Source organism: Leopardus geoffroyi, chromosome E2, assembly GCF_018350155.1.
Source record: "Leopardus geoffroyi isolate Oge1 chromosome E2, O.geoffroyi_Oge1_pat1.0, whole genome shotgun sequence".
In the NCBI taxonomy this organism is placed as follows: domain Eukaryota; kingdom Metazoa; phylum Chordata; class Mammalia; order Carnivora; family Felidae; genus Leopardus; species Leopardus geoffroyi.
Genome location: NC_059335.1, coordinates 8,990,254 through 9,013,586, shown reverse-complemented (window position 1 = coordinate 9,013,586; position 23,333 = coordinate 8,990,254). Strand labels below are relative to the sequence as shown.

General features: G+C 53.1%; 3 protein-coding genes and 1 long non-coding RNA gene across 9 annotated transcripts in view; 1 reads left to right on the top strand and 3 right to left on the bottom strand.

Moving 5' to 3' along the window:
* Positions 1-60: 60 nt before the first annotated feature.
* Positions 61-3,686, bottom strand: LOC123578094 (izumo sperm-egg fusion protein 1-like). The gene is made up of 6 exons (XM_045440684.1): positions 2,434-3,686; positions 1,928-2,002; positions 1,458-1,544; positions 1,196-1,216; positions 514-594; positions 61-327 (listed from the first exon to the last, which is right to left on the bottom strand). The coding sequence occupies exons 1-6, from the start codon at positions 2,666-2,668 to the stop codon at positions 137-139; spliced, it is 690 nt and encodes a 229-aa protein (XP_045296640.1). The 5' UTR covers positions 2,669-3,686; the 3' UTR covers positions 61-136.
* A 110-nt stretch (positions 3,687-3,796) lies between these two features.
* On the bottom strand, positions 3,797-8,426 carry LOC123578087 (izumo sperm-egg fusion protein 1-like). Of its 2 annotated transcripts, none has more exons than XM_045440669.1 (9): positions 8,102-8,426; positions 6,613-6,687; positions 6,191-6,274; positions 5,909-5,935; positions 5,475-5,555; positions 5,190-5,290; positions 4,783-4,936; positions 4,259-4,526; positions 3,797-4,034 (listed from the first exon to the last, which is right to left on the bottom strand). In XM_045440669.1, exons 2-9 carry the CDS (start codon positions 6,674-6,676, stop codon positions 3,842-3,844), a joined length of 972 nt encoding a protein of 323 aa, XP_045296625.1. In that variant the 5' UTR covers positions 6,677-6,687; positions 8,102-8,426; the 3' UTR covers positions 3,797-3,841. The 2 variants fall into 2 exon arrangements, with proteins under 2 accessions (XP_045296625.1, XP_045296624.1); XM_045440668.1 differs by lacking the exon at positions 8,102-8,426 and adding an exon at positions 7,063-7,476.
* A 49-nt stretch (positions 8,427-8,475) lies between these two features.
* LOC123578088 (izumo sperm-egg fusion protein 1-like) overlaps positions 8,476-23,333 on the bottom strand; it is a 23,552-nt gene continuing 8,694 nt past the window's right edge. Inside the window, exons 1-10 of one of the 5 annotated variants that reach the window (XM_045440675.1) lie at positions 12,361-12,492; positions 11,866-12,017; positions 11,310-11,384; positions 10,855-10,941; positions 10,579-10,599; positions 10,149-10,229; positions 9,873-9,973; positions 9,459-9,612; positions 8,895-9,153; positions 8,476-8,664 (exon numbers count right to left, since the gene is read on the bottom strand). In XM_045440675.1, the coding sequence (XP_045296631.1) occupies positions 8,502-8,664; positions 8,895-9,153; positions 9,459-9,612; positions 9,873-9,973; positions 10,149-10,229; positions 10,579-10,599; positions 10,855-10,941; positions 11,310-11,384; positions 11,866-11,941 (1,017 nt within the window). In that variant the 5' untranslated portion in view covers positions 11,942-12,017; positions 12,361-12,492 and the 3' untranslated portion in view covers positions 8,476-8,501. Of the gene's footprint in view, positions 8,665-8,894; positions 9,154-9,458; positions 9,613-9,872; positions 9,974-10,148; positions 10,230-10,578; positions 10,600-10,854; positions 10,942-11,309; positions 11,385-11,865; positions 12,308-12,360; positions 12,493-23,333 lie in introns of those variants that run through there. The other 4 variants (XM_045440672.1, XM_045440673.1, XM_045440674.1 and 1 more) reach the window with 4 other exon arrangements.
* On the top strand, positions 12,546-13,283 carry LOC123578096. Its single transcript, XR_006702228.1, has 2 exons — positions 12,546-12,765; positions 13,173-13,283. It is a non-coding gene; the product is annotated as an uncharacterized LOC123578096 (long non-coding RNA).

The window sequence follows — 23,333 nt, the reverse complement described above, 5'->3', positions numbered from 1 at the left end:
AGGCCTGGGGAATTCAGGGTTTGGGGCAGTACAGGTGTGACAGCATCACGGGGACTCAGTGGGGAAGATGGGAGTCCAGGGTGTACTGTTAAGGGCATGGGGTCCCCGGGGATCCCTAGAAGTCAAACCTGGTGGCTCATGAGTCATGGGGATTGTGGCAACAAGCTTGTGGATAAGGGGGTCGGCGCTCACACAAGCCTTGTGGACTTGGGGTTAAAGGGCTCACCCTGTAAAAGCTGTAATAGGTCAGGCCTTGAGATAATTTATGCCAGTCGAGCTCACAGTCCAGGATCATGTCTTCCGTTTCATGGACATTGATTTGGAGCACTGGAGAGAGAGGTTGTGCTCCTTTGCCTCTTCAAGGTTCCTGATCCTCCCTCAACTGCCTCCACTTGGTGGCGGTCCCACCTTCTCTGGTGGGCGGGCTACAGTCTCCGCCCCCTCTGGGCAGCGTCACAAGTCTGGCTCCGCCCCTCTTGCGCCAACCGCTGCGGCTGGCCCCAGCTCTCTCACCCCCACAATCTCTGGATTTTCGACAAGCGTGAAGCTGCTTTTTACAGTTACTGCACCAGATCAGAAGCTGCAACATTGTACCTGAAGGGACAGAATCCAGGCTGTATTCGCCCTGAGAGGCGAGGCTAAAAGGAGAGGGCAGGGCCAAGGTCTGGGGCGGAGTCAGGCGCCTAATCCCTAGAGGTCAGCCCAAGGGGTGGGGCTACAAGGCAGTCCTCCCTGAAGAGGGGTGTAACCAGTCTCAGGAAAGAGCGCCCAGAGAATAGGACCCGCTGCCCAGGAAGTCCGCTGTGCAGGACTACTGAGGACCAGGAACCTCTCAGACGTGGGGAAGGAAGAACCACCGAGACCCAAAGCCGGAGGAGAAAAGCTGGGTATTCAAGGGGCAAGGATGAAGGATAGAAAACCAGTTCCAGGGGCGCCTGGGTGGCGCAGTCGGTTAAGCGTCCGACTTCAGCCAGGTCACGATCTCGCGGTCCGTGAGTTCGAGCCCCGCGTCAGGCTCTGGGCTGATGGCTCAGAGCCTGGAGCCTGTTTCCGATTCTGTGTCTCCCTCTCTCTCTGCCCCTCCCCCGTTCATGCTCTGTCTCTCTCTGTCCCAAAAATAAATAAACGTTGAAAAAAAAAAATTAAAAAAAAAAAAAAAAAAAAAAGAAAACCAGTTCCCGTAATCCGGACTCACCACATTTGTTGGGACAGAAATCTGCCTCAGAAGGAAGAAAAAACAAAACAACAACAAAAAAGGATTATCAGATTCCTGTTAAAGGAGATGAGAGGGGGGAGAAGGAATAGGTCGCGTTTGGGCTCTGGGGATGGAGGGAAGAAGGACACGGATGGTTGGGAGAAGTGAGAGGCTGGACATAGAAAGCAGGGGCTGGGGACTTAGACCCTGGACCTGTTGGGGGAAGGGGCTGTGGTCGCTGACGGAACCCATCTTCCCTCACCCTTTCTTTGGAACCGAGCGACATAGCCCTGAAAGGCTGCCTTTTCCAGAGTCAACATCCAGGAGAACTCGTTCACGAAAGTGTCATCTGGGAAGGAGCAGGGTGACATAGAGGGGTACCCCTCCCCCGCCCACCGCAGGAGGAGATACAGGAAGTTCCTTCTGTGTGAAGAGATTGGCATTCCGCTTTAGGGCCACCTCAGGGAGGGACAGTGACATTGAATGACCACTTAACAATGCTGGCCACTGAGCCAAGCGGCTCCTGGCGTGCAGACACTGTTAGGACCCACTTTAGAGGTGACAAACCAGGGAAATTCCTCTCCCAAGGCCACACAGCTAAGGGGTGGCCAGCTGGGCCTGAAGCTGAACCAAGGCAGGTGGGCTCCAGAACCACGACCAGACCCGTCCTCACCAAAAATCATTTCTCTAAAAGTTTCTGGAGCCCCTCCCGTGGCCCATGTGTGGATTTACCTGCTGCGCCACTGTTTCTGATAAGTCTCACACTCCTCAGAAAACTTAAGACTGACGTTTCCATTGTGGCCTCATCTGGAGGGACACAGAGGATGCGGGGAGAGGAGCTAGACCTCAGATACCAAGCCTTAAGGTCTCATTGGCTCAGTTAGTGTCAAAAACTACACTACCCATGAGGCTACTGGGCAAGGCCAGGGCTGTAAAAGGATTGCACGCCCGTTGACTTCTGGGAGATGTAGTTTTTTTGTTTTTGTTTTTTTGGGTGTGGGTGGGTGGGTTTGTGGGTTTGTTTTTTTTACAAAATTGCAGGGTAAGGACTAGGGAAACAGCCTATTCCTTTGCCCAGAGGAAGGCCTGGAATCTGCATCTCAGTCTTCTCCATTCAAGAACCCAGCAGACTCTGCCTCCAGCCCTTGCGGCCCGTCCCTCCCCCGCCCCCAGCAATCCTAGCACCAGACCCCTGCTTTCCCTCCACCCTGGATTCCCACTCTCTACCCTGCCCTCACCGATAACCCCCATAAAGGTATCCTCTAAATATGGCAGGTCCCGGAAATCCCTCACGGTTTCTCTTATCCTTTCCATCACTTGTCTGTGCCGCCCGGGAGCGAGGTGGGTGGGCAGGTATTCCTTTTCCAAGGCGTCCAGCGCGGCCACGACCCTTGGATCACAAATGACACAGCTCCGGGCCCGAAGCAGGCAGCCGGCTAGCGCCGCCACCAGGAGGGCTACTTGGGGACCCATTGAGGCCGGAGGGCTCAGCCCGCACAGAACCCCGGGCAGGGTCCTCCCACCCCACTCGGAGGAGGTGATCGCTAAGGAGAAAGAAGCCTATCCCTGAGACGAAGAGCCCCAATTTGCAGGACTCCCACTTCTCCGTTAGGAAACCGAGGTGTCCGGAGTCCCGAGGCACCCTAGACAGCCGCTGCCCGACCTTGACCTTGAATGTTGTAGCGGAACAGCCGAAACCAGGCTGAGGGCTTTTGGAAGGGACGAGCAGGCCACCGTCTTCCACTCGATTTCCAAAGACTGACAATAAGGATGTTGTTGGGGAGAGGGTGACGTTGGTCACGTGATGTGGAGGGCTTTATGACTGGAGCCAAGGTCACCTTTCACCCCGATCTACAAGGAATTCCCACACCCTCCCCCTTCTACCTTACTACCTGGCCCGCCCCGCCGCCGGACTTGCCTAGAAGGACGCTCCCCGGGAGTTTTCTTGGCCCCGCCCACAAACCCAACTCTGAGTCTGATTGGACGGCAACAAAGGGAGGCTCCGCCTATGGTTCCAGGACAAAGCAGACAGCCCCCTCTCAGACTAGAAAGTTCATCTGGTCCCCCCAGACTAGGCCCTCAGTGGTGGGGTTGCCGTGCTGGGGGCTGGGGTGAACTCGTAAGTCTGGGTGGAGGAGAAGGATGGGAGCCTAGCTCATGGGTGCTGGGATGGAAGATTGCTGGAGAGGGGCTCTTGGGTGTGGACCCCCGGATGCCTGGGTCTTCCCCTGCCTCAGGTCCCAACAGCACCCCGGAACCCTGGCTCCCTTGGCCCTGGTGGCTTCCTGACCCCACTGTTCCTGCCGGGCTTTGCCCCAGCTCCCAGCACTGGCTGCAGGACAGGAAAAGGCAAGAGGAAACCCATGGTAAATGTGGGGACAGGGTTCCTTGGAGAGGACGGACCTGGGTGGGGTGGGGAGAATGAGGTAGGACTGGTCCTTCCCCACTTCTTAATTCTGGAACTACCTCTCAGCCAGTGAGGCCCTGCCACGACGAAGGGACACGGTTCCCGGTCTCTCTTTCTAGGACACGAGACCAGCCCAGACTTCTCCTCTGGGGAAACCCAAACCGAGGATCAGACCTGAGGAAATGAACCTGAGGTAGAGACAACCTGATAAATCTTTATTTGCACCTTGGCACTGTGGCCTATTCCTTCGGAAGTTTCTCAGCTGTCGGAACCTGGGTTTCTGAAAGCGGACTCTGTGACAGCTGGTCATGTGACAGCTGGCTCTGTGACAGCCAACTCTGTGGAAGCTGGTCCTGTGGAGCAGCTGCCTTGTCGGTGCGGAATCTGGACTTTATGGAATCGATCACCATCCCAGACCGAAAGCAAAGTACGCTGGGGGACGGTAGGGTGCAAAATGGGGTAACAGATTAGGTCCTGACTGAGGGACACCCCTCCCACCCTCCCTATATTTGCTCCTTCTCTAGCAATGACCCAAGCTTCGCCCATGTAGGTGAGCCCCTCCCAGTTTTCTAAACCCCACAAGACCCCTCCCACATTAGGAAGGTGGGGACCCCGCCCCTCACGCCAAGCCCTGCCTTCTTCCGTGGTTGGCTCACCCAGTGAAAAATCCTATGATCAGCAGGAAAAAGCACCAGAGAAGCAGCCCTATCAGACGGCCGGTCTGCACATTTTTGGGCTTTGAACACGCTGAGGGCTCGAGGGTTGGGGAAAAGTCATCCCAGATTTCCTCCTCGGCCTCGGTTCTAATGGCTGGTGACTGGGTTCCAAAGGTTGGTGACTGGGTGACAATGGTTGGTGACCGGGTGACAATGGTTGCAGACTTGGAAGATGTCACCATCACCGAAATGATTTTCCGAGGCAACACTGATAGAGAAGAGGAAAAGAACGGACCTGAGAGGGTCCCAAGGGCCCGTCCTGACCCAGGCAAGCTCTCGCCACGTCAACCGTCCCCAACACCCGGGCCTTCCAGGAGATACTCCCAACCCTAACTGCAGAAAGCAGGTCAAGGTGGCTGGGGGCCGCACCCAGGCCAGGAGGCCACACCCCCGTGGCCTGAAACCACACTCTGACCGGAAGTTTTAACGAAACTGACTCCCACACTTCTGCCAACAGCACTGACCTGTGACTTCAAAACGGATGGCCGAGAATGTGCTCACTCCCGGAGTGCCCAACTCGCAGCGGTAGGTACCTGCATCCGCGGGCCTCACCAGTTGCTTGGTCAGGGTGGGCCATTTCCCCATGTACAACAAGCTGTCAGCTTTGCTCCCCCAAACCTAGACCCAAAGCTCAAGGGGTCACAGAGGCCTGGGGATCAGGCTTTGGGGAAGTACAAGGGCGAGAGCATCACGAGACCTCAGGGGAGAGATGGGAGTCCAGGGTATACCCGTAAGGGCGTGCGTGGGGTCGCCGGGGATCCGTAGAAGGCAAACCTGGTAGGTCATGGGTCACAGGGATTGTGGGAACAAGCCTGTGGCTACAGGAGTCGGGGGCTCACAACCCTAATGGACTTGGGGTTGAAGGGCCCACCCTGTAAAAGCTGTAACCGGTCGCGCCTGTAGCAATTTTATGCCAGTCGAGCTCACAGTCCAGGACCAGGTCTTCCTTTTCATGGACGTTGATTTGGCGCACTGGGGACAAGGGTTATGGTGGGGTGCTTCCTCATGCTTCCAGGCTCTCCATCAACTCCCTCCAACCGGGCCTAAGCTCTTCTTTGCTAACAGGCCACGTTCAGTCTCCGCCCGGTCAAGACTCCCTCTCTCCTGGCTCCGCCCCTCCTGCGCCAACCCCTCCCGCTGGCGCCAGCCCTCTCACCTCCACAATCTGTGGACTTTCGACAAGGGTAAGTGTGCAGCAGGCAAGAATCGCACCACCTCAGAAGCCGCAACAATACACCTGAAGGGGCATGAACAAGGCTGTAATTCGCCCCAAGAAAAGGGGCTCCACGGAGAGGGCAGGGCCAAGGTCGGGGGCGGCGTCAGGCCCCTAATCCCTAGAGGTCAGCCCAAGGGGCGGGGCTAGAAGGCAGTCCTCCCTGAAGAGGGGTGTAACCAGTCTCAGGAAAGAGCGCCCAGAGAAGGGGACCCGCGTTCCAGGAAGCCCGCTGTGCAGAAGGACTACCGAGGACCAGGAACCTCTCAGACGTGGGGAAGGAAGAACCCCCGAGACCCAAAGCCGGAGGAGAAAGGCTGGGTATTTACGGGGCAAGGACGAAGGATTGAAAACCAGTTCCCATAATCTGGACTCACCACATTTGTTGGGACAAGAATCCTCACCTGGAGAAAAGAATGAAATGATAATCAGATTTCAAAGGTAGAGGACACCAGAGAGGGGGGCCAAGGAATAGGTGGGGGTTGGGCTCTTGGGTTGGAGGGAGGAAGGACCCGGGTGCCTGGAGCTCTGGGTGCAAAGGAGGGCGCGGTCGGGAGAGGTGAGGGGCCGGACGTAGAGAAGCAGGGGGCTGGGGACAGAGACCCTGGGACTGGTGGAGGAAGGGGCTGTGGTCCCTGACGGAGCCCATCTTCCCTCACCTCCGTGAAACCGAGCGACATTGCGCCGAAACGTTTCCTTTTCCCGACTCAACATCGCGGAGAACTCCTTCACGAAAGTGTCATCTGGGAAGAAGCAGGGTGACAGGGAGTGCGAGCCCTCCGCTCCCCACCCCAGGAGTGAGGTGCAGAAAGTTTGCCTCAGTCTGAAGGGCATGCCAATTCCCGTTGGGGACTTCTCAGGGAGCGACAATGAAATTGAATGGCCACTTAACCATGCCGGCCACTGAGCTAAGCGAGGGCTGGTGTCCAGGCACCGTTATGATCCATTTTAGAGGCGGAAAACCTCCTCCAAGGCCACGCGGCTAGGGGATGACCGGGGGTGGGGGGATTTGAACCTAGGCAGGTTGACTCCAGAACCAAAACATTCTGGAGCTTCTCCCCTGGCCCGTGTGTGCATTTACCTCTTAAACCACGGTTTGTGATAAGTTTCACACTCCTCAGAAAACTGGACGCTGCCATTTTCATTGTGGCCTCATCTGGAGGGGAACAGGAGATGCGGGGAGGGGAGCTCTAACCTCAGATTCCAAGCCTTAAGCTCTCTTGGCTCAGCTAGTGATACAAACTACAATACCCATGTAGCTACTGGCAACGATGGGGCTGTAAAGCGATTGCCCGCCCGTTGCCTGCTGGGAGTTGTAGTTTTTATCCAAAATGGCAAGGTGAGGCGTAGGGAAAGTGAATTCCTAGCCCTGGCAAGGCCTGGATTCTGCATCCCAGCCTTCTCCACGCCCGAACCCAGTAGACTCTGCCTTCAGCCTTTCCCTTCCGTCGCCCCCTAACCCTAGCAATTCTAACACTAGACCCCCTCCTTTCCCAGGACCCAGGGTTCCCACGCTCTGCCGCGCCCTCACCGACAGCCCCATTTAAGGTAGACTGTATATCTGGCAGGTCCTTGAAATTGTCGACGGTATCTCTTATCTTTTCCATCACTTCTCTGAGACGCCCGGGGGCAAGGTGGGTTCGCAGGTATTCTTTTTCCAAGGCGTCCAACTGCTTCACAACCCTCTCATCACACGTGATACAGCTCCGGGCAGGAAGCAGGCAGCCGGCTAGCGCCGCCACCAGGAGGGCAACTTGGGGACCCATTTCCCCAGGGCGCTCAAGCCCCAGCAGAACCCACCAGGACTATCTGGACTTTATGGGGAGGGTCCGCCCACCCCACACGGAGGAGGAAGTGATCGCTAAGGGGAAAGAACCCCTTCCCGGAGACTAAGACCCCCAATTTGTAGGTCTCCCACTTCTCGGTTAGGAAACCGACGAGTCCGGAGTCCCAATGCACACTGAGCAGCCGCTGCCCGACCTTGAACTTGTCCGTTGACCCTCGAATACAACTAGGGTTTGCTGAAGAGCGGAATCCAGGCTGAGGGCATTCAGGGGGACGAGCCGGCCACCTCCCTCCAGTCTATTTTGCCATGAATAATATTAAGGATGTTGTTGGAGCGAGGGTGAGGTTGGTCACGTGATGTGGAGAACTTTGTGACTGGAGTCAGGCTCGAGGATCGCCCCAATGGACAATGGAATCCCACAGCCGCCGCCTCCTACCTGCCTACACTGGGCCCCCGACTTCCCTAGAGACACTCCCAGGAAGCTTCATTGGCCCCGCCCAGAAATCCAACTCTGAGTCTGATTGGACGGCAACAAAGGGAGGCTCCGCCTATGGTTCCAGGATGATGCAGACCGCCCCTTCTCACGCTAGAACTTTTCATGTATTCCTTCCAGACGAGGCCCTTGAGTGGTCGGGCTGGGTAGAGGGGTGGCTCAGACTAATGAGTGTGGGTGGAGGAGGAGGATGGGAGCCTATCTCCTGGGTGCTCTTATGGGAGATGCCTGGGGACTGGCTCTTGGGTCTGAAGTAGGAGGCGTGAGGATCCCCGGGTCCCCGATTCTTACCCTGCTTCAAGTCCCAACAGCACCCCGGCGTCCTGTTTCCGTTCTCCCTGGCTGGTTCCTAAACCCGCTGTTCATGTTCAGCCTTTGCCTCTGCCCCCGCTCGCAGCAGTGGCTGGGGGACAGGAAAACGCCGGAGGAAAGCCGGCTGGAAGAGTGAGGAGGGGGCGTCCTGTCAAGAGATGGGCCTGGGGGAGGAGATCTGGGTAGGGCTGCCTCTTCCCCACTCCTCGATGCTGGAATTACATCTCAGCCAGGTGGCCCTGCCACGACGAAGGGACCCCGCTTCCGGGTCTCTCCTCCTAGGACAGGAGACCAGCCCCAGAGCTCTCCTCTCAGGAAACCAAAACTGAGGATCAGACCCGAGGAAATGAATCTGATATTTCAGCAACCAGATAAATCTTTATTTGTGACTTGGTCCTGTGTCCTTGTCCTTCGGTACTTTGAGAACGTGGCTCGGTGACAGCTGACTCTCTGGAGCCTGGTCCCGCGGAGCAGCTGCCATTTCGGTGTGGTATCTGGACTTTATGGAATCGATCACCATCCCAGACCGAAAGCAGAGTATGCTGGGGGAGGGTGGGGCACAAAACGTGGTAAAGGATCAGGTCCCCAGTGAGGGACACCTTCCCCAGCCTCCTAATATCTGATCATTTTCTAGCAGTGGCCTAAGCTTTGCCCACCTAGGTAAGCCCCACCCAGTTTTCTAAGCCCCATCCCCCACAGGACCTCTCCTGCAGTAGGAAGGTGGAGACCCCGCCCCTCTCTCCGCGTCCTGCCTCTTCAGTGGTTGGCTCACCCGGTGACAAAGCCCAGGATCAGCAGCAAAAAGGACCAGAGCAGCAGCCCTATCAGAAGCCCTGTCCGCACGTTCTTCGGGTTCGAACACTCGGAGGGCCGGAGGGTTGGGGAAAGGTCACCCCAGATTTCCTCAGCCTCGGTTCCAATGACTGGGGACTGTGTTCTAATGGTTGGTGACTGGGTTTCAGTGGTTGATGGCTGGGTTACAAAGGTTGAAGACTTGGACGTTATCTCCCCAAAGATTCTTTGAGGCAACACTGACAGAGGAGAGGGAAAGAGCCGACCTGAGCAGGCCCCAAGGGTCCGCCCTGTCCCAGGCATGCTCTCTCCACACCAACCTCCCCCAAGACCCAGGCCTTCAAGGAGATAATTATGACCTTCACTGCTGGAAGGCCGGTCAATGAGAGCGGTGGCCACACCCAGAACAGGGAGCCCCACCCCCGTGGCCTGAATCCACACCCCGAAGGGAAGTTTTAACCCGAAGACCACGCCCCACGCTGCCTGCCATCCCCCAAACCCAGGACCCTGACTCCCACACCTCCGGGGACTCCCCAGCTCTGACCTGTGACTTGAAAACGGATGACCGTGGCTGGGCCGGATCGCTCAATGCCCAACTCGCAGCGGTAGTTACCTGCATCCTCTGGCCTCACGAGGGGCTTGGTCAGGGTGGGCCATTTCCCCTTGTACAACAAGGTCTCAGAATCGCTCCCCCAAACCTAGGCCCAAAGCTCAAGGGGTCACAGAGGCCTGGGGGAATTCAGGGGTTGGGGAATTACAGGGGTGAGAGCATCACGGGATCTCAATGGGGGAGATGGGAGTCCAGGGTATACTGCTAAGGGTATGGGGTCCCCGGGGATCAGAAGTCAAACTTGGTAGGTCATGGGTCATAGGGATTGTGAGACCAAGGCTGTGGATATAGAGGTGGGGGCTCACAGAAGTCTCATGGACTTGGGGTTGATGGGGTTGAAGGGCCCACCCTGTAAAAGCTGTAATAGGTCAGGCCTTGAGATAACTTATGCCAGTTGAGCTCACAGTCCAGGATCATGTCTTCCTTTTCGTGGACGTTGATGTGGCGAACTGGGGACAGGGGATTAAGGTCGGGTGTTTCTTCAAGGTTGCTGGCCCTCTCTCAACTCCCTCCACTTGGGCTCCGCCCTGCTTCTTCTCCAGTCTCCGCCCTCTCTAGACTCATGCTGCCCTCTGGCTCCGCCCCTCTCTTGCCAACCCCTGCAGCTGGCCCCAGCTCTCTCACCCCCGCAATCTCTGGACTTTCGACAAATGTAATTGTCCTGGACGCAATTACTGCACCACATCAGACGCTGCAACATCGTACCTGAAGGGGCATGAACGAAGCGGTATTGGCCCCCAGAGGCCAGGCTACACGGAGAGGGCGGGGCCGAGGTCTGGGGAGGACTCAGGCGCCTAATCCCTGGAGGTCAGCCCAAGGGGTGGGGCTAGAAGGCAGTACTTGGGAAGACTGATGGAATCAGGCTCAGTAAAGAGCACACGTAGAATATGACCCGCTGCCCAGTGAGACCGCTGTGCAGAAGGACTCGGAGAACAGGAACTTCTCTGACGTGGAGAATGAAGAACCATCGAGACCCAACGCGGGAGGAGACAGGCTAGGTATTAACCCAGCGAGGATAAGGAATAGAGGACCAGCTCCCATAATCCGGACTCACCACAGTTGTTGGGACATAAATCTGCCTCGATAGAAAAAAAAAAAAAATCAGATCAAAGATGAAGTACTTGAGAGAAAGGACGAAGAACTACGTTTTGGGTTGGGCTCTTGGGTTGGAGGGCGGAAAGACCCGGATGTCTGGATCTCTGGGTCCCAGGGAGGACCGGATCGGCAGACTTGAGGAAGTGAACATAGAGAAGCAGGGGGCTGGGGGCAGAGACCCTGGGATTGTTGGAGGAAGGGGCTGTGGTCGCGTACAGAACCCATCATCCCTCACCCTCTCGTTGGAACCGAAGGATGTAGCTCTGAAAGGTTGCCTTTTCCCGAGTCAATATCTTGGAGACCTCCTTCTCGAAAGAGTCATCTGGGAAGGAGCACGGTGACAGAGTGCTTTCCCCTCCCCACCCACCCCAGGAGGAATTTCCTTCTGTGTGAAGAGATTGGCATTCCACGTTGGGGGCCATCTCAGGGAGGGACAGTGAAAATTGAATGACCACTTAACAATGCCGCCGCTGAGCAACGTGACGCCTGCATGCAGACACTGTTAGGACCCATTTTGGAGGGGACAAACCTGGGGAATTCCTCCCTCAAGGCCACACAGCAAGGGGTGACTGGGCGGGAAGCTGAACCGAGGCAGGTGGGCTCCAGAGCCACTACCAGACCCGGCCTCACCAAAAAACATTTCTCTAAAGGTTTCTGGAGCCCCATCCCCTGGCCCCTGTGTGGATTTACCTGCTGCGCCACTGTTTCTGATAAGTCTCACACTCCTCAGAAAACTTAAGACTGACGTTTCCATTGTGGCCTCATCTGGAAGGACACAGAGGATGCGGGGAGAGGAGCTAGACCTCAGATTCCAAGCCTTAAGGTCTCATTGGCTCAGTTAGTGTCAAAAACTACACTACCCATGAGGCTACTGGGCAAGACCAGGGCTGTAAAAGGATTGCACGCCCGTTGACTTCTGGGAGATGTAGTTTTTTTTTGTTTTTTTGTTTTGTGGGTTTGTTGTTTTTTGGTTTTTTGGTTTTTTGTTTGTTTCTTGTTTTTTGTTTTGTTTTGTTTTGTTTTGTTTTGTTTTTTATACAAAATTGCAGGGTAAGGACTAGGGAAATAGCGTATTCCTTTGCCCAGGGGAAGGCCTGGAATTGGCATCTCAGTCTTCTCCATTCAAGAACCCAGCTGACTCTGCCTCCAGCCCTTGCGGCCCATCCTTCCCCCGCCCCCAGCAATCCTAGCACCAGACCCCTGCTTTCCCTCCACCCTGGATTCCCACTCTCTACCCTGCCCTCACCGATAACCCCCATAAAGGTATCCTCTAAATATGGCAGGTCCCGGAAATTCCTCACGGTTTCTCTTATCCTTTCCATCACTTGTCTGTGACGCCCGGGAGCGAGGTGGGTGGGCAGGTATTCCTTTTCCAAGGCGTCCAGCGCGGCCACGACCCTTGGATCACAAATGACACAGCTCCGGGCCCGAAGCAGGCAGCCGGCTAGCGCCGCCACCAGGAGGGCTACTTGGGGACCCATTGAGGCCGGAGGGCTCAGCCCGCACAGAACCCCGGGCAGGGTCCTCCCACCCCACTCGGAGGAGGTGATCGCTAAGGGGAAAGAAGCTATCCCTGAGACGAAGAGCCCCAGTTTGCAGGACTCCCACTTCTCCGTTAGGAAACCGAGGTGTCCGGAGTCCCGAGGCACCCTAGACAACCGCTGCCCGACCTTGACCTTGAATGTTGTAGCGGAACAGCCGAAACCAGGCTGAGGGCTTTTGGAAGGGACGAGCAGGCCACCGTCTTCCACTCGATTTCCCAAGACTGACAATAAGGATGTTGTTGGGGAGAGGGTGACGTTGGTCACGTGATGTGGAGGGCTTTATGACTGGAGACAGGGTCACCTTTCACCCCGATCTACAAGGAATTCCCACACCCTCCCCCTTCTACGTTACTACCTGGCCCGCCCCGCCCCCCCCCCCCCCCCCCCCCGCCGGACTTCCCTAGAGATGACCCTCCCCGGGAGTTTTCTTGGCCCCGCCCACAAACCCAACTCTGAGTCTGATTGGACGGCAACAAAGGGAGGCTCCGCCTATGGTTCCAGGACAAAGCAGACAGCCCCCTCTCAGACTAGAAAGTTCATCTAGTCCCCCCAGACTAGGCCCTCAGTGGTGGGGTTGCCCTGCTGGGGGCTGGGGTGAACTCGTAAGTCTGGATGGAGGAGAAGGATGGGAGCCTAGCTCATGGGTGCTGGGATGGAAGATTGCTGGAGAGGGGCTCTTGGGTGTGGACCCCCGGATGCCTGGGTCTTCCCCTGCCTCAGGTCCCAACAGCACCCCGGAACCCAGGCTCCCTTGGCCCTGGTGGCTTCCTGACCCCACTGTTCCTGCCGGGCTTTGCCCCAGCTCCCAGCACTGGCTGCAGGACAGGAAAAGGCAAGAGGAAACCCATGGTAAATGTGGGGACAGGGTTCCTTGGAGAGGACGGACCTGGGTGGGGTGGGGAGAATGAGGTAGGACTGGTCCTTCCCCACTTCTTAATTCTGGAACTACCTCTCAGCCAGTGAGGCCCTGCCACGACGAAGGGACAAGGTTCCCAGTCTCTCTTTCTAGGACACGAGACCAGCCCAGACCTCTCCTCTGGGGAAACCCAAACCGAGGATCAGACCTGAGGAAATGAACCTGAGGTAGAGACAACCTGATAAATCTTTATTTGCACCTTGGCACTGTGGCCTTTTCCTTTGGAACTTTCCAAACCTTCGGAACCTGGGTTTCTGAAAGCCAACTGTGTGAGCGCTGGTCATGTGACAGCTGGCTCTGTGACAGCCAACTCTGTGGAAGCTGGTCCTGTGGAGCAGCTGCCTTGTCGGTGCGGAATCTGGACTTTATGGAATCGATCACCATCCCAGACCGAAAGCCAAGTACGCTGGGGGACGGTAGGGTGCAAAATGGGGTAACAGATTAGGTCCTGACTGAGGGACACCCCTCCCACCCTCCCTATATTTGCTCCTTCTCTAGCAATGACCCAAGCTTCGCCCATGTAGGTGAGCCCCTCCCAGTTTTCTAAACCCCACAAGACCCCTCCCACATTAGGAAGGTGGGGACCCCGCCCCTCACGCCAAGCCCTGCCTTCTTCCGTGGTTGGCTCACCCAGTGAAAAATCCTATGATCAGCAGGAAAAAGCACCAGAGAAGCAGCCCCTATCAGAAGGCATGTATGCACATCCTCTGGGTTTGAACACTCTGAGGGCATGAGGGTTGGGGAAAGGTCATCCCAGATTTCCTCCTCAGCCTCGGTTCCAATGGCTAGTGACTGGGTTCCAATGGCTGGTGACTGGGTTCCAATGGTTGATGGCTGGGTTACAAAGGTTGATGACTTGGAAGTTGTCTCCACAATGATTCTTTGAGTCAACACTGGTAGAGGAGAGGGAGCATACCCGATTGGGTCCCAAAGGCCAATCATGGCCCAGGCAAGCTATCTCCGCGCCAACCTTCCCCAGCACCCAGGACTTCCAGGGGATAATCAAGACCCTAACTGCAGAAAGCCTGGTCAAGGTGGCTGGGGGCCACACCCAGGGCAGGAAGCCACATCCCAGTGGCTTGAAGCCAGGCCCTGAAGCTGACTGTCCCCCCAACACACAACCCTGAATCCCACACTTCAGTCAACTCCCCAGCACTGACCTGTGACTTGAAAATGGATGACCTAGAGCGTGCTCACTCCCGCGGTGCCCAACTCACAGCGGTAGTTACCTTCGTCCTCTGGCCTCATGAGGGGCTTGGTCAAGGTGAGCCAGTTCCCCTTGTACACCAAGGTCTCAGAATTTCTCCCCGAAACCTAGACCCGAGATCAAGGAGTCACAGAGGTGTGGGGAATTCAGGCCCGGTGTAGTACCGGGGTGAGATCCTCAGGAGACTTCAGTGGGGGGTGATGGGAATTCAGGTATACTGATAAGGGCATGGGGTCCCCCGGGGATCAATAGAAGTCAAACCCGGTAGGTCATGGGTCACAGGGATTGTGGGAACAAGCCTGTGGATCCTGGGGTCGGGGGCTCAGACAAACCTAATGGACTTGGGGTTGAAGGGCCCACCCTGTAAAAGCTGTAATGGAACCCGCCTGTAGAAATTTTATGCCAGTGGAGCGCACAGTTCAGAATCAAGTCTTCCTTTTCATGGACGTTGATTTGGCGCATTGGGGACAGGGGGTGACGGTGGGGTGCTTCCTCATGGTTTCCGGTCCTACCTCAACTCCCTCCCACTGGGTCTGGGCCCCCCATGTTTGCTAGGGTGCCAGCTTGAGTCTCCGCCCTGTCAAGACTCCCTCTCTCCTCTGGCTCCACCCCTCTCGCGCCAACCCCTCCCGCTGGCCCAGCTCTCTCACCTCCGCAATCTGTGGACTTTCGACAAGGGTAAGTGTGCAGCAGGCAAGAATCGCACCACCTCAGAAGCCGCAACAATACACCTGAAGGGGCATGAACAAGGCTGTAATTCGCCCCAAGAAAAGGGGCTCCACGGAGAGGGCAGGGCCAAGGTCGGGGGCGGCGTCAGGCCCCTAATCCCTAGAGGTCAGCCCAAGGGGCGGGGCTAGAAGGCAGTCCACCCTGAAGAGGGGTGTAACCAGTCTCAGGAAAGAGCGCCCAGAGAAGGGGACCCGCGTTCCAGGAAGCCCGCTGTGCAGAAGGACTACCGAGGACCAGGAACCTCTCAGACGTGGGGAAGGAAGAACCCCCGAGACCCAAAGCCGGAGGAGAAAGGCTGGGTATTCAAGGGGCAAGGACGAAGGATTGAAAACCAGTTCCCATAATCTGGACTCACCACATTTGTTGGGACAAGAATCTTCATCTGAAGAAAGGGAAGAAATTATTATCAGGTTTCAAAGGTAGAGGACACCAGAGAGGGGGGCCAAGGAATAGGTGGGGGTTGGGCTCTTGGGTTGGAGGGAGGAAGGACCCGGGTGCCTGGGGCTCTGGGTCCAAGGGAGGGCGCGGTCAGGAGAGGTGAGGGGCCTGACGTAGAGAAGCAGGGGGCTGGGGACAGAGACCCTGGGACTGGTGGAGGAAGGGGCTGTGGTCCCTGACGGAGCCCATCTTCCCTCACCTCCGTGAAACCGAGCGACATTGCGCCGAAACGTTTCCTTTTCCCGACTCAACATCGCGGAGAACTCCTTCACGAAAGTGTCATCTGGAAAAGAGCAGCGTGACAAGGAGAGCGTCCCCTCCTCTCCCCACCCCAGGAGTGAGGTGCAGAAAGTTGCCTCAGTCTGAAGGGCATGCCAATTCCCGTTGGGGACTTCTCAGGGAGCGACAATGAAATTGAATGGCCACTTAACCATGCCGGCCACTGAGCTAAGCGAGGGCTGGTGTCCAGGCACTGTTATGATCCATTTGAGAGGTGGAAAACTTCCCGCAAAGCCACACAGCTAGGGGATGACTGGGCAGGTATTTGAAGCTAGGCAGGTTGACTCCAGAGCCAAAGATTCTGGAGCTTCTCCCCCCACCCCCCCCCCCATCTGTGTGCATTTACCTCTTAAACCACGGTTTGTGATAAGTTTCACACTCCTCAGAAAACTGGACGCTGCCATTTTCATTGTGGCCTCATCTGGAGGGGAACAGGAGATGCGGGGAGGGGAGCTCTAACCTCAGATTCCAAGCCTTAAGGTCTCCTTGGTTCAGCTAGCGTTACAAACTACAATACCCATGTGGCTGCTGGGCGAGGGTGGGGCTGTAAAGCGATTGCCCGCCCGTTGCCTGCTGGGAGTTGTAGTTTTTATCCAAAATTGCAAGGTAAGGCCTATAGGGGACGTGTATTCCTAGCCCTGGCAAGGCCTGGATTCTGCATCCCAGCCTTCTCCATTTCTGAACCCGGTAGACTTTGCCTCCAGCGCTTCCCGTTTCTCCACGCCTGCCCCCTCCTGCAGCAATCCTAGCCCCCAGACCCTTCCTTTTCCCAGGCTCTAAGCTCCCCTCACCAACAGCCCCCATATAATGGAGGCTTTAAATCTGCCAGGTCCTTGAAATTCCTCACGGTTTCTCTTATTGTTTTCATCACTTGTCTGTGACGTTTGGGCGCCATGTGGGTAAGGAGGTATTCTTTATCCAAGGAGTCCGGTTCCGCCACGACCCTCTCATCACACATGATACGCTCCGGGCAGGAAGCAGGCAGTAGGAGGGTAGAGCCTGAAGGAGGAGACAAGGAAGGGCAACCAGCTATGGGGACATAGTCCTGACTTTCCTCAGGACTCCGTGACATAGACCGCCCAATCAGACTGTACCTCCGTATGTTACCATGTATGGAAAGCAAAGAATTAGAAATTGTATAAAAGGCCATACCCCGCCGCACTCACGGGTCAGTTTTTTGGGGTACCAACCCATTGAGGCCGTGCTGGCACGATGAATCAAGTTGCTTCCAGGAAAGAAACGCCTAGGTGTCACGACTCTCTGTGCGGACCTTGGTGCCATTACACTATGGGTCAATATGGATCAGTTGAGGGCCTATGAGCGTAGTTACCAAAATGGAGGCAGCTGAATCCGACGTGGACAACATACAGGAACCTCCTCGTGTAGAAAGGATTGTCTGTTGGCTTGAAGTTAATGAAGTGATGGAGTCTTGGGACCAGGATGAGATACAGCATGACAATTTGAATAACAAGAAAGAAACTCCAATAAAAGTTCTTTGGTAGTTGCCAAAAATGGTCTAGTGCAAGAATTTAACCAATCGCTAAAGGAAATGGAGTCATTGGTTGTTTTGTTTTTTTTTTTGTTGTTGTTTTTTTTTTGTTTTAATTATTTTTTAGAGCAAGAGAGAGAGAGAGAAAGAGAGTGTGAGTGGGGGAGGGGCACCGAGAGAGGGAGACCTAGAATCCGAAGCAGGCTCCAGGCTCTGAGCTGTCAGCACAGAGCCCGATGTGGGGCTCAAACCCACAAACCATGAGATCATGACCCAAGCCGAAGTCGAATGCTCAATCGACTGAGCCACCCAGGTGCCCCAAGAAAGGGATCGTTTAAAGCACCCATTTGAGTACTCATGTTAGGTAGAAACCCAGAAGTACATTTGTGGTAATCTGGAATAATACACAGCATTGTTTTTATGAGAGCACAACTTCCACCTTTTGCAGCAGCTAAAACATCTAATGCCCTTCTGTTTTACAGAGCTGTGTTGTGCGTCTGTGCGACTTCAGTGTTGAGTAAGCAGATGCTGTTTTGTGAGTTATCGAATGCCCCCACAGTCTAGTTATCGAGGGCTTTCACATGCCAAATGACACTTTTTAACCCTACACATGGAACAAAAATGGATGCCAAGTGATCATGACAGCGGAAACAGGTCTTGCCCACTTTTGTTTTAAATCTGTAAGGTCAGCTGGGGCAGCGGTGGTTTTAATAATGTGCCCATGAATCCAGGCAAATTCTAAGGTGCAGTGATCTATCTATCCATCTTGGAGAAAGCCAGGGCCATAGGTAAGTACTACGTATCATATGTATCATTTCTTTGTTCCCTGCATAAAATTGCCCTTTGTGACTGAGCGATCCAATGGTGAGCGTGAGCCATAGATATGCATCCCAAATTTGATAAATGCCATCCACAGTATGCTGATAAGTGGGGATTTGTAACTTAAGCCCTCGTTGGTGGGTATTACCTTGTGGGTTTGTAAAATCAGCTACTACCGTCACAGGTTGAGGATATGAAAAAGTCCAGTTATGTCCTGGTAAATTCCAAGACATCGCTCCTGGACCAGAAAGGAACATTGTGATTAGTGATAGACTTCTTTTGAAACATCGTATCTTTCTATGCTATTTTTGAAATCCAAGTACATACAGAGTGTCAACCAATGCCTTGTAAAGGGGAGACCCACCATGGTAACCCAGATGTGCTTGACATGGGCAAAACTCTACGTATCCAGCAACCTGACTTTGGAGTTCAGCACTAATGCTGTGCCCATTGTACAAAGGAATCGTTAGTATAAATTGGGGAAAGGAGAATGAGAAAGGAAAGGCTCAACCATCATAAGACAGGTTTGAGGTCTTGCACAGGTTCACAGGAAGATGAAGGCACATTAGTTTGTTCATTGACTTCCTGTAAAGGGGGTATGGGTTTTATTTAGATACAGAGGCTCATGAAGAGTTCCCCTCTAACTGTACTGCAGTGGGAGTATATAATAGGACTCGTTGGGGGCACTTTTATTTTGGAGTTAAATCCCCTGCTGTATTAGACTTTTAATCCTCTAAATAAGCAAGGCCTCCTGGGTTTATATGGTGTGAGTTTCTAGTAATCACCGGGTCAGGTTTAGGAAGGATACGTTAGATTCAGGTGAATAATTTCATAAAGCTCTATAGTCTTTATCTACTGGTAGGTTTACAGCGAGAAAAGTCGTTTTTATGTATGATTGTTAGGGGAGTCCATCCCATTTTCCCGTTGTTCAAATAATCCTATGCCCATTGAGTCCTATTATTATCCCCACAGAATAAAAAGCAAAAAGATTGTCCATACCTGTGCTATTGTGCCAATATCTCTGAAGTGTCTCAAGTTGTCCAGCTTAGGCAAACATTTAAAGAAAATCAGAGCTAGAATTTAGTATCCATTAAGGTCTATTATTGAAACCTAATTTTTCTCCCTAGTAACCCTCATTTCCAGAGATGGCCAAATCCAGCCTAATTCGCTTGCAAAACACATCTAGTTTGATAAACTTGGCCTAATTATTCAGATAAGCTCAGCAAGAATAGCGATCGAGTATAAGGATCTTTTAAAGTTTGCTTTGCTGGAACCTTTTATAGGGAATCTCTAGATTGAACTTTTAGTAGCCTCTACAGGCCAGAAGCCAAGCCAAGCACTTGCCATCAGACATGGCTGCAATACCTGTGGAATTGGGTGAATTCCTCTTCACGAGGTCCCCAAGCTATCCTGAGGTTCCTACACCTGCCAGGAAGTGACATGTTTTACGCAACTGGTAAGGCTGCTGGGAACTCTGTAAGCAAGGTTTCAGGCCAACATTTCCAAAGGGCTTTATGGCTCCCTGTTTCATAAAGTCAACCTTAGTTTCTTAGAGCTGTATGGTCATGTTTGAGTCTACTCATGTCTCTCAAACAGGACATTCCGGTCAAAGCCTTGGTAAAATAACCGTATTTCCAATGGCATCCTGTTGCAAGCAGAACAGATTCTTACTGAACTTATGCAAATGATTCTAATTGTTGTGAACAGATACTCACTGAGAGTCTTTGAATTTTAGAGGGTCTAGGTAGAGAGAAAAGTTAAATGCTCCAGTGTGTACACAAATGAATACTCTATCACATTTCCCTTTGTCATAGGTACCTTAAGAGAAAGTTCCCTTCATCTGGAAGAGCAAACATTAAAGGACTGGCAATATTTCCAACGAGAGTCACAAAACTCGAACCTCTTCCTCACTTCATTTAGTCCACTGTTCCTAATTCTTGTCCAATTTGAAGGCAGCTTCTCACCCATTTAAGTATTCATCTTGGAGATGTCAAATATCTCTCTTTGTCCTAAAAATCCTTTTTATTACTCTCCTTGAAGATGAGTATCAGAACCACAACTATAAATGACAAAATGTCAGAAATGGACATGTTCACCATATGATATGAGAGTTCATTATGATGCAGTTAGCAAGGTCATCCAGTGTTCAAAGATACATAATACTTTGATAGAGTACCAAAGGAAGACCCTATACCAAAACATTAAAAGTTTAGGAATCACATATATATATTTGAACGGTTCTAGCATTTACCAATGCAATACCATTATTTGTTGGAAAGTGGTTCCAGAGTCACTTAATATGCCAGAAAATGCCTAATTGGTAAAAAAAAAAAAAAAGACTTCATTTATGATTTAAATGCGGGAAAGTTTGCTAAAACCTCAGTAAGCTACAAAGCACATCCTAAATAGGATTACAGATCATTACAAATCATCAAACTTTACATTATTTATTTAACCAGGATGGCAACAAGAGATCCCAAAGGCAAACATGTAAGGTTATACAGTTGTTAGCAAAACTTAGCTCCTTTAACACTGAGAAGTTTTAACTAAGTAATTAAAGACTTGATGAAAGAGGAACCCTAAACCTTTGGTTTTTTTCCCAAAGAGAAAAAACTCTTTGTTTGCATTTTCTTATCAAGGGCAGACCAGCAATCCAAGAAAACTTTGACTTTGAACAGAGAGAAAAGCAGAATTTCAACCTTATACCAGTGTACTTTTTTTTTTTTTAATGTTCATTTATTTTGAGAGAAAGAGAGACGGAGCATCAACAGGGGAGGGGCAGAGAGAGAGGGACACACAGACTCCAGGCCCCAAGCTGTCAGCACGGAGCTCCACATGGGGCTCGAACCCACGAACCGTGAGATCATGACGTGAGCCAAAGTCGGACACTCAACTGAGTGAAGCATTCAGACGCCCCCAACATGAGCTTATTTGACCTTTAAGAAACCTTGATAGAATAAGTTTCATATTTAATGCTGATAACCCTAAAGACATGTATATCTTAATTAAATTAAATCAACAAACTTAAATTAGTTTAAACACCAAATAAGTTCCACCGGTATCCACTTACAAGATAATATGTTCCCCATTGTCAATTTTTTAAACTTGGGACACTGGTGGGGAAACCTGAAGTGGGTGGTCCAAAGGGGTGCTCTTTGCTCCTTGACCTTGAGGGAGGAGCCGATGGTGCCTGAGACACTAAGGATGGTATAGAAGACAGTTGTGTAGGTCTCACCCAAGGTGGTGCAGAAACAGGAGGAGGGGGATAAGACTGAAGGGGTGAGGTTTGGCCAAGAAGCCTAAAGGTAGATAAAAGCCCAGAGAGCAGAGAGAGGGGGGTCTCCTGGTACTAAAGCCTGTCAACTTGAACGGATGAGCAGATGGCATGTTTTTTCCACCAAAGAAGAATTAGGCGGTCCGTGTCAGGCTGGAGAAGATAGGGAATTTCCCTAAAATGAATGGAGTTTCGGCAGCTGTTTGGGAATATTCCGTAAAGTCCCAGACCCGAGGGAGACTAATCACAATTACCTCCAATTGGAGCCGTTAACCCAGGAAATGAATGAGGGAGAAGCCCTCACACCAGTTAGGAGGAGGAACAGAGAGAAAGAGTCAGCGTCCCCTTGGTTGGAAATGGCCTGTTTCCTCCAACAGCCTGGATTCACTTAGAGGAGGCCTATTTAGACATCCGATATGTCAGGAGGGAGTTTACCAGCCAAATACACTTTGGCAAACACATTCTGCAAGAGGCCTTTGGGTCTGAGTCGTGATTTAGAGCTGTGAAGGCCTGGACCTAGGGTACCTCTGTCCATTTGCCCTGTTTACTGCAGAAGAGATCTAACTGCTAGATCCTACGGACGCCATGCAGTATTACAGGAGATCAATCCTTTCCTATATTTTGCAATCCAAATTGTTTCCAGTGGGTTAAAAGACATCCCAGGGGAGACTCCTTGGAGACAGAGGAGGAGCTCCCATGCTTCTCCTAGAGAGAAAGCGTCTATTATCCTGACAACCGCCCCACCCCCCCGGCTCCCTGGTGGTGTCCCAGGCACAGGAAACGTCAGAGGTTCCCGGTGCCAAAGCGACCCGACACGACCCTCAAACGAAATCGCTATGACCACCGACTAGCCGATTAAGGGCTCCTAAAAGAGGGATGTTAGCATCCCTTCGCTTCCCCCAGACTACAGATGGGTGTCTGACGTATGGACCAAATTTGCCTTGCTGAGAAGGACAGTCAACTGTCATTTAGAGCCCGTGGAAAACACTGGAAAAGTTTTGCAAGGGGGAATGACCCAATTTGGTAATTTAAGTAGCAGTTAATAGAGGACACTGATTGAAAACAGTAAAGGCAGAAATCCACCATGATCTAAGTGACATTCCAACACGTAAGGTCTTCACAGCCAACTTCCCTAAGAAACGGTCCCCGGTTCAATGTTCTTTCAATCGAGTAGTGGTTCCGCCAGCTCTCCGTGGGAGGTTCCGAGGCTAGAAGCAGCTAGACCAGAAATGTGGAGGGGATCACCTTAGACCAATGAGGAAGATACCTCGCACGGGAATCATAAGATTGGCAGCCGTGTTAGTCCACTTGGCCACTTGGACAGGTGGCTGTCCCATGCACAGGACAGACAACTTTGCCTGAGGACAGGAATAAAGAGAGGGTACCAAGTTTCTGGGTCTCATTACCACCCCACCCAGGGTAGTAACATCCAGCCAAAAGACAGGCTTCCTCCTCCCCATAGAGTAGACACGGGCTAGAGGATTGCAACCTGAGCAACCCACCTGAAAAGGGTTCCAGTAAGACCATACTTCGCGAAAAGCCCCTAAGATGAGAGTAAAGGAAGAAAAGACAAAGTACCTCAGGAGTGCCTGAGGAATGTCACCTATATCCCACCAGGGGGTGGGGAGTGCTAGCTTTTATTTTGCTCTCAGCCTGCCTTATGCTCCCTCAACACTAGGTCTGAGGGAGGAGGGGTCTGGACTTCAGGGTCCCTGGTTCTTACCCTGCTTCAGGTCCCAACAGCACCCCAGGGCCCTGGCTCCGTTGGCCCTGGTTGCTTCCTGACCCCGCTGTTCCCCTTCAGCCTTTGCCTCTGCCCAGGCTCCCAGTACTGGCTGGGGATCCAGAAAAGACAAGAGCAAACCTGGCAGGAAGAGCTGGGAGGGGGCATCCTGTGAGAGGACGGGCCTGAGGGAGGAGATCTGGGTAGGGCTGGTCCTTCCCCACTCCTTGATTCCGGAATTACATCTCAGCCAGGTGGCCCTGTCATGATGAAGGGACGCATGTTCCCAGGCTCTC

Bases quoted from the DNA above. Each gene is read 5' to 3' on its own strand.
- LOC123578094 (XM_045440684.1), bottom strand. From the start codon at position 2,668: ATGGGTCCCCAAGTAGCCCTCCTGGTGGCGGCGCTAGCCGGCTGCCTG. The intron at 2,003-2,433 runs GTGAGGGCAGGG...GTGTCCCTCCAG, and splicing joins TACCTTTATGGGGGTTATCG to ATGAGGCCACAATGGAAACG. The intron at 1,217-1,457 runs GTGAGGGAAGAT...CTTCTGAGGCAG, and splicing joins CGCTCGGTTCCAAAGAAAGG to ATTTCTGTCCCAACAAATGT.
- LOC123578087 (XM_045440668.1), bottom strand. From the start codon at position 7,297: ATGGGTCCCCAAGTTGCCCTCCTGGTGGCGGCGCTAGCCGGCTGCCTG. The intron at 5,936-6,190 runs GTGAGGGAAGAT...TCTTTTCTCCAG, and splicing joins TGTCGCTCGGTTTCACGGAG to GTGAGGATTCTTGTCCCAAC. The intron at 5,291-5,474 runs GTGAGAGGGCTG...CCTTGTCCCCAG, and splicing joins AAAGTCCACAGATTGTGGAG to TGCGCCAAATCAACGTCCAT.